The following is a 10,213-nucleotide window of genomic DNA, read 5'->3' on the forward strand; positions in this document are numbered from 1 at the left end:
CTCCTACTCCCTCTCTCCTACTCCCTCTCCTACTCCCTCTCTCCTACTCCCTCTCTCCTACTCTCCTACTCCCTCTCTCCTACTCTCCTACTCCCTCTCCTTCTCTCCTACTCCCTCTCCTTCTCTCCTACTCCCTCTCCTTCTCTCCTACTCCCTCTCCTACTCCCTCTCCTTCTCTCCTACTCCCTCTCCTACTCCCTCTCTCCTACTCCCTCTCTCCTACTCTCCTACTCCCTCTCTCCTACTCTCCTACTCCCTCTCCTTCTCTCCTACTCCCTCTCCTTCTCTCCTACTCCCTCTCCTTCTCTCCTACTCCCTCTCCTTCTCTCCTACTCCCTCTCCTTCTCCCTCTCTCCTACTCTCTGTCCTCTCTTTCCTTTCATCTCTTGCCACAAGCATTTTTATTGAATACGATCAACACTTTTTAGTACTTTATGTACATTTCTTCAGATTTTTTAAAAACAACATGCCAATATTTGGCTAATTGATTGACCCATACAGTAACTATGGTCTGTATTTTACAAGTGCATTTATTTGATGTAGTATTTAATCATATGATTGTATGAGAACGTGTGAGCCAGAGGAAAAATCCTATGTCGTTCAGAATGCTGAAGAAACATTTACGTAACAATGAGACAATGTTACACCTGTTTTAATGATTTATGAGAACGTGTGAGCCAGAGGAAAAATCCTATGTCGTTCAGAATGCTGAAGAAACATTTACGTAACAATGAGACAATGTTACACCTGTTTTAATGATTTATGAGAACGTGTGAGCCAGAGGAAAAATCCTATGTCGTTCAGAATGCTGAAGAAACATTGACGTAACAATGAAACAATGTTACACTGTTTTAATGAAGCACTGTAAAACAGGTTTCTAAAAGGTGAATATTGGGATGTTATAGTGAACATCCCACTGTAACTAGAGCTCGAAAGAAAGGCATTTCACTGTACTTGTGCACGTGACCTTGAAACTATAACTGTCTAGTGTCGTGTGTTTTATATACTCTAATAAACCTGTCTTCGACCAGCACCGTGTGTGTGTGTGTGTGTGTGTGTGTGTGTGTGTGTGTGTGTGTGTGTGTGTGTGTGTGTGTGTGTGTGTGTGTGTGTGTGTGTGTGTGTGTGTGTGTGTGTGTGACATCTTTCTACTGGTCCAAAACAAATCTTTCCTATTCATCTGATTTATACAACCCAACACATTTATAAGGTGTTAAGATCATATTGAAGTAGGTGCACTGTGTTAACAGGAATTGAGCTGTATACTATAGAGATTCTGTAGGGAAGGGCTCTGTAGGGAATATCCTGAGAGATTCTCGAAAGCCATGCTATCTGATGACATCTATGGGATGTGTCCCAAATGCCTCCCCAAATCAAATGTGCCGAATACATCAGGTGTAGACCTTACCGTGAAATGCTTACTGACAAGCCCTTAACCAACAGTTAAGAAAATATTTACTAAACTAACTAAAGTGAAAAAAGTAACACAATAACAATAATGAGGCTATATACAGGGGGTACCCAATAATGTTGCCCTGCGCCCTATGGACCCTGCTGCACTATATAGGGAGTAAGGTGCAATTTTTGGACGCCATCTTTTTTATGTTTTATTTTAATTTTATATACTATCATTCCATTGTCTTTTGTGTGTCATTCATCTGTTTGAAGTACCAGTCCTGTGTTACCACAACTGGCCTCTAGAGGGAGTAGATCCCCACGGTCTTCAGTCAAACCAACTTGGATGGAGATTGCTGGCTCTGCAGTTTTAAGAGTTGTATATCCAAGACCACTGATTCCCAGGGTAACCCATTCAGTCAAAGAGAGCCCTCTTTGAGAAGCAGAAATCATTCTCAACACATTCAGTGACTAAATTCAAACTCCACCTCCCCTGTCATGGCTTTCATACTTGGGATGAAAGTCTCACACACACACACACACGCACACACACACATACACACACACACACACACTCCTGACTGACACTGAATGCTTCCAGGATTGTTCCCACCAGAGTGAGCAGGCTTGAAAACAGCAAATGCGGGCTGTCTTGTTTAGCACGCTTTGTACAAAATAATAAAATGCCGTACTACAGGATATTTCTTAACGTAGCTCTTTATTAGCTAGCTACAACTGGCATGTTCACTTATCTCCAACCATGATCAACTGACCATGACCTAACCATCATGATACGGCGGCAAAATGCATCCAATTATAATTCAGTATGTTTACACATGAATATTACACGGGCCACAACTGTACTTCACCGTGTGGAATGCCAGACTCACAGACTGAGAGATGCTTCTGTCTGTCTGTTTCTGTCTGTCTGCATGTACTGTGTCTGTTTGTATATGTATGTCTGTATCTGTCTGTCCGTCTCCGTCTGTCCATTTCCATCTGTCTATCCGTCGGCCTGTCTTACCGCCTGACTGTCTGGAGCCCAAATAAGACACATACAGCCTCTGGGTCAAAGGTCATGTCCTAGGTCCCTCCTATGTGAAACTCAACTCCAAGTCTAGAGGGGAGGCAGGGATGGGGGTGGGGTGCATTCTAGTGCTAAAACACCTATGTTAAATGAATTGGTGGTTGAATCAGGTGTGTTAGTGCTGGGCTGGAACAAAGAATACTATGTTGTAGGAAGAGTGCAGGTCTGGACCTTTAAGGCGTAGGAGTTAGTGTGCTTGTTCTGATTGGAACTGTATGGTCATTGGTTCAAGCCAGGCTTGTTTACACTTATCTACAAGGTGGAGAGATTCTTTAACAGTTTTGAATTACACATTTTCCATTGGTGGGCAAGAGAGACGGACATCGCTGAAAGGATTGTTGATACGAGCCAGGTATAACTATGGTGAGTCACAAACCTGGATGAGACGGAGAGAATAGAAAGCTGGCCATAGTCTGTCAGAGGTGGAGACTGTTTACCTGGGTCGTGTTCAACCAAACAGAAGAAAACTAACTGAAACAGGGAGGGACTTACCCGGGTTTGTCCAATAAGACATTTGAGTAGTTTGTTTCAATTTTTTCAGTCACGTGCACTAATGAACACACCCCTGAATTCAGCAAGGAAATGTTGGACAAAAAACTGAGAAAAAGGCTTTGTCCCAAATGGCACCGGGTTCTGGTCAATAGAAGTGCACTTTATTGTGCACTTTATAGGGAATAGGGTTTCATTTTGGATGCACTACTTACTGCCTGCTATGACATAAGCAATTTTTCAGGGCCCTATGGCTTGGGGATTATAATGTCAAAGTGAGGTGCACAGATTGTGTGTGTGTATGCGTGATCGCACAAGCATTTCGCTATACATGCAATAACATCTGCTAAATATCTGTATGTGAACAATAATTTTGATTTGATTGATGTGGAGTCATTTGAAAGCGTCAAGTTGATCACATTGTCCTAGTCTATCAGTGATGAAAATCACTTCCCAGCCACTCGACACTGTAGAGTTCCATAACTGCCGGCTCGCGGGGCGAATTTGACCCATGGGTGATTTTAATTGGCCCCCAAGTTTTCTGAGTAAACTTAAGACTGTAAAAACACCTGGAAATCATCTCCAAGTGATTTTAGTTTAGAAAATCTGTTTGTAAATATTCCCACACATAGTAGACACGTGATTGTATACAAATGTAAGCAAGGTTTGAAATTACTATGTTTTTGTCAAATATTGTATCTGTTTCGGCTTTTTGCGGTCAATCTGCAGCCTACAATTTATTTGTAATTACATTACGGCCCCCCGACCATCTGCTCAAGAAAAAAATCTGCCGGCGGCTGAATCTAGTTGATGGTCCCTGGGTCTGCTATAGTGGGACAGCTCTGTTTTATTGGTTAGCACAGATATGGGATCAGTTTACCCTCCCTGAATCCTATCGTTTGCCATTATAAGGAAAATATTTGACAGACTTCAGATCAGTGTTTAGGGTCAACCGTCATGGTGGCTGGCTGCTTGTCCTGGAGAGAAAGCAGAGGTCCTTGGAGGTTCCCCTAGCTTTAGATCGTTAGAAATCAAAGCCCTGGAATTGGGATTAATCCACACACAGCACGCAAACACACACAAGCCGGAGTCTATTGAGACAGACTCACTATAGAGACTCATTCCAGAGTTACACACACACATACACACACAGAGGGTCTATACAGACAACAGGCTCCATAGAGGATTAGTCTAGGACCTGTTCCTTCCTTAGAAAAGACAGCTTAGCTTCCTTCAGTCCTGATACTCTGGGGCTTGTCTGTCAGGTCTCAAGCCACTTGGGCAAAAGAAGAAATGTACTGTCGCCAGACTCACTACCCCACAGTCTAACCATGGTCCATGAAACAAAACCAAACTGCAATGACAAAAGATTTTCAGTCACTCTCGGAGGAAAAGAGTATAGCCTGGTCCTAGATCTTTGCTGCCCTGCCAGATCCTATAGTCTGTCTGTTTGGTGTCACAGTGAACGAGTTGGCAAGGCAGTACAAACAGATAGGACCAGGATAGGAAACCAGAGGTATGATAAAACAATCTCTGTGTTGATATGGGTGTGGATCACAGGAGGTTGGTGACACTTCAATTGGGAAGGACCGGCTCGTGGTAATGGCTGGAGCGGAATTGGTGGAATGGTATCAAATTCCAGTGGTAGCCATGGTTCAATCTAATTCCAGTGGTAGCCGTGGTTCAATCTAATTCCAGTGGTAGCCGTGGTTCAATCTAATTCCAGTGGTAGCCGTGGTTCAATCTAATTCCAGTGGTAGCCGTGGTTCAATCTAATTCCAGTGGTAGCCGTGGTTCAATCAAATTCCAGTGGTAGCCGTGGTTCAATCTAATTCCAGTGGTAGCCGTGGTTCAATCTAATTCCAGTGGTAGCCGTGGTTCAATCTAATTCCAGTGGTAGCCGTGGTTCAATCTAATTCCAGTGGTAGCCGTGGTTCAATCTAATTCCAGTGGTAGCCGTGGTTCAATCTAATTCCAGTGGTAGCCGTGGTTCAATCTAATTCCAGTGGTAGCCGTGGTTCAATCAAATTCCAGTCGTAGCCTTTCTCATAACTCTCTGATGCCATTCCATTCACTCCGTTCTGGGCATTATTATGAGTGGTCCTCCCCCAGCAGACTCCTGTGATCTGGATGATGTATGGACTATTGATGGAAGAGAGAGAGTTATGAGAAAGGCTACCACTGGAATTAGATTGAACCATGGCTTCCATTGGAATTAGATTGAACCATGGCTACCACTGGAATTAGATTGAACCTTGGCTACCATTGGAATTAGATTGAACCATGGCTACCACTGGAATTAGATTGAACCACGGCTACCACTGGAATTAGATTGAACCTTGGCTACCCGTGGAATTAGATTGAACCACGGCTACCACTGGAATTAGATTGAACCTTGGCTACCCGTGGAATTAGATTGAACCACGGCTACCACTGGAATTAGATTGAACCTTGGCTACCCGTGGAATTAGATTGAACCACGGCTACCACTGGAATTAGATTGAACCTTGGCTACCATTGGAATTAGATTGAACCATGGCTACCACTGGAATTAGATTGAACCATGGCTACCCGTGGAATTAGATTGAACCACGGCTACCACTGGAATTAGATTGAACCACGGCTACCACTGGAATTAGATTGAACCATGGCTACCACTGGAATTAGATTGAACTTTGGCTACCTGTGGAATTAGATTGAACCTTGGCTACCACTGGAATTAGATTGAACCATGGCTACCACTGGAATTAGATTGAACCATGGCCACGTCCCAAATGGAACCCTATTGCCACTTATAGTGTACTACTTTGGTCCAAAAGTCTGGCACCATATAGGGAAGAGAGTGCCATTTGGGATGTAGTCCTGGTGTAGCACACACACACACACACACACACACACACACACACACACACACACACACACACACACACACACACACACACACACACACATGCTTCTTTCACACAATTCAGTTATTTCAGCCATTTTTCTACTCGAATGAACAGGAACGTGAGTCGGCAGTAGTGCCACCAATCAGCTTTTGTCCGGTCAATGCTGATCTGTTAAAGTGTCTTCCAATGGGCTGAGTCTATTTGTTTGTGATTGATGCTCTGAAGCACACCCCATAACCAATGAAGCAGTAAAGGCAATCAAATGACTGCCAGTGTAGTTGGATAGACAGAATAGTATTTTTGTGTGTGGGGCTGGCTCTGGGCTGGGTTAGGATAGACCGGGTTGGCCTATTGTAAATGACTGCATCCATATCTTGTGGCAGTGTTCGACCGTGGCTGATGCAGAGGCTGTGCTGCCTGCTGGAGACAGAGGCAAACTGATTGCCCTCTCCACACCCTTTATCTCTGTAGGCTATATCATCTAGAAAACCGTTTGGTTGTTGATGAAAAGAGCAGTGTGTGCACACAGACAAACAGATAGGCAGACAGATGGGCAGAGAGGCACACAGACACACATACATACATACATACATACATACATACATACATACATACATACATACAGACAGACAGACAGACAGACAGACAGACAGACAGACAGACAGACAGACAGACAGACAGACAGACAGACAGACAGACAGACAGACAGACAGACAGACAGACAGACAGACAGACAGACAGACAGACAGACAGACAGACAGACAGACAGACACGCCCACAGGCAGACCGGCAGACAGACAGACAGACAGACAGACAGATTGAACCATGACAGACAGACAGATTGAACCATGACAGACAGACGGACGGACGGACGGACGGACGGACGGACGGACGGACGGACAGACAGACAGACAGGGAGGGAGGGAGGGAGGGAGGGAGGGAGGGAGACCGGCACACAGAGGCCCTTGTTGTGGTACACTAGACAATGTAAGCACACTCAGGATGGCTGGGAATTTCATCCTGATTTATCAAACTGGGACACATTGCCAGAGGCCAACCACTGATGTGTAATATCTCCCTCACTAATTGAAACACATTTTCTTCCCATTTGCAATTAGAAGCTGATGAGAGACTTTAACAGTCCATTAGCTGGCCCAGCTAAAGACCCCTTATGTGATTTGTACTGCGGTTTTTCTGCATGCTTTTCTTCTTGTGCATTTTGTTTTATCCAAGAGCTTGAATTGAAGCAACATGTTTCTTGGACTGTGAACAGACATGTAGCCAGCTGGACCTACAGTCATCTCAATCAGTCTAGAAAATGCAGGCTGAACAAGCTACAATTGCACTGCATGAATTCATTCACAGCTTTCATTTAGTTGCCTATTGATTCCTATCACTTGGACTGAAAATACTGTCAATAGGCTATTACAGGCCCTACACATTTAATGTGGACTTTGTCCCACAAGTTCATAAATAAGTATATATCAAATAACAGTGGGTTATATTGCAACTGCACTGCACAACCCATGAAAGAAAACTTTCCTAAATATAACATTCCCAAATATTTTCTCCTCTACACTAAAACCACGTGTTAAGGTGCAGCCCCCCCGATGATTAACGTTGTTTCTGTCCAATCAAACGTTAGAGATGTTTTGGTTAAACTACCCTAACCAATCCGGTGGTCACAGAGGCAGTGCCGAAGTGCGACAGGCGTGTCTAGCGCTTCAAATTCACTTTGCCTGGAGTTCCGATTAACTTTGTGGAAGTTCCCTGCAGTCCTGGTTCGCTTTGCAGGCGCGTACACCCTCTGCAGTCACTCAGCTAGTCTTTATCATGTATGACAGCTATGCTCCGCAGCTTTTCCTGTCTATATTCCTCTTCTGTTTCGGAGTGAAGGCGATGACTGGTAAGTACAACATAACACCAGCGTTGTAGATACTTTGTAACTTTGAATCATTGTTTTGCCAGGGAGCCTGTAGCGGTTGTCGGTTCTCTCTCTCTCTCTCTCTCTCTCTCTCTCTCTCTCTCTCTCTCTCTCAATTCAATTTAAATGGGCTTTATTTTCTTGGGGAATCTCTCTCTCGCTCTCTTTTATTTTTCTCTTCCTCTATCTCTCTCTCAAAATGTTCTGTGCTGCTCTGCAAGAGTAACTTTGCTGAAGCTTTGGCTGCGTTTTCTCTGCAGTTTTCCAGCACCCCTCTCACAACGAAGTTACGCACAATGCGAGATGAGTTGAATAAGTGACTTGAATAACTTAGATGACCCCAAATATACCTTATTTAATGACCAATACATAGTACAATTCTCCCCATTTGATGTGAAATAGGCTGCTATGTCATTGAATAACTAGCCTACATCACACCACAGACAGTTCAAGGCGACTTGGCAATATGAAAACAATAGCATATTGTTTTCTAACAGACGTTGACACAGAAAGCTCTGAAAGTTACAATGTTTAATAAGTTATTCCCTTCTCCTTTCCCATAGATCACTCCTGTTATGACACGGACTTAGTGGACATGGTGGTCCCCGTGGAGCTCTCTGGAGAGGAAGCTCACCTGTTGCATGACTCATCCAGGCGCAGCGCGCGTCGACGCGGTCAGCGCTCTGTCGATTCCCGGGGTGGACTAAACTCTGTGGAGGACAGCTTATTTTTCTCTTTACCTGCTTTTGGAAAAGACCTGTACTTACGCCTGAAAAGGGATGCTTCTTTTCTGTCTGAGGGGTTTGTGGTCGAGGAGAGGGGAGGCGAAAGAGACCCCCCTAAATGGTCGCACCTGGCCAGAGACCAGCTCTGCTTCTACTCCGGATGGATTGTCAACCACACCGACTCTTTTGCCTCCCTCAACACCTGCGGCGGTCTGGTAAACTACTTCTCCTTCACCTGATATTATTCTGGGATGTTTTAAGTGTTCAGGAATTCATACCGTAGCTTTCTATTGTTACACACACACACACACACACACACACACACACACACACACACACACACACACACACACACACACACACACACACACACACACACACACACACACACACACACTCAGATGACTGTCACTTCCATTCATAACACTGCCCTGACCTACACACACCATAATAACTACCCTGAACTACACACACCATAATAACTACCCTGAACTACACACACCATAATAACTACCCTGAACTACACACACCATAATAACTACCCTGAACTACACACACCAAAATAACTACCCGAACTACGCACACCATAATAACTACCCTGAACTACACACACCATAATAACTACCCTGAACTACACACACCATAATAACTACCCTGAACTACACTCACCATAATAACTACCCGAACTACGCACACCATAATAACTACCCTGAACTACACACACCATAATAACTACCCTGAACTACACACACCATAATAACTACCCTGAACTACACACACCATAATAACTACCCTGAACTACACACACCATAATAACTACCCTGTACTACACACACCATAATAACTACCCTGTACTACACACCATAATAACTACCCTGTACTACACACACCATAATAACTACCCTGTACTACACACACCATAATAACTACCCTGAACTACACACACCAAAATAACTACCCTGTACTACACACCATAATAACTACCCTGTACTACACACACCATAATAACTACCCTGTACTACACACACCATAATAACTACCCTGTACTACACACACCACAATAACTACCCTGTACTACACACACCATAATAACTACCCTGAACTACACACACCATAATAACTACCCTGAACTACACACACCATAATAACTACCCTGTACTACACACACACCATAATAACTACCCTGAACTACACACACCATAATAACTACCCTGAACTACACACACCATAATAACTACACACACCATAATAACTACCCTGTACTACACACACCATAATAACTACACACACCATAATAACTACCCTGAACTACACACACCATAATAACTACCCTGTACTACACACACCATAATAACTACCCTGAACTACACACACACCATAATAACTACCCTGAACTACACACACACCATAATAACTACACACACCATAATAACTACCCTGTACTACACACACCATAATAACTACCCTGTAATACACACACCATAATAACTACCCTGTACTACACACACCATAATAACTACCCTGTACTACACACACCATAATAACTACCCTGAACTACACACACCATAATAACTACCCTGTAATACACACACCATAATAACTACCCTGTACTACATACACCATAATAACTACCCTGAACTACACACACCATAATAACTACCCTGAACTACACACACCATAATAACTACCCTGAACTACACAC

General features: G+C 43.7%; 1 protein-coding gene across 1 annotated transcript in view; it reads left to right on the top strand.

Moving 5' to 3' along the window:
• The first annotated feature begins 7,633 nt into the window (after positions 1-7,633).
• Positions 7,634-10,213, top strand: part of LOC115166867 (A disintegrin and metalloproteinase with thrombospondin motifs 17-like) — a 74,263-nt gene continuing 71,683 nt past the window's right edge. Inside the window, exons 1-2 of the mRNA XM_029720764.1 lie at positions 7,634-7,768; positions 8,350-8,726. Of these exons, the coding sequence (XP_029576624.1) occupies positions 7,696-7,768; positions 8,350-8,726 (450 nt within the window). The 5' untranslated portion in view covers positions 7,634-7,695. The remainder of the gene's footprint in view (positions 7,769-8,349; positions 8,727-10,213) is intronic.

Source organism: Salmo trutta, chromosome 29 (genome assembly GCF_901001165.1).
Source record: "Salmo trutta chromosome 29, fSalTru1.1, whole genome shotgun sequence".
Classification (NCBI taxonomy): domain Eukaryota; kingdom Metazoa; phylum Chordata; class Actinopteri; order Salmoniformes; family Salmonidae; genus Salmo; species Salmo trutta.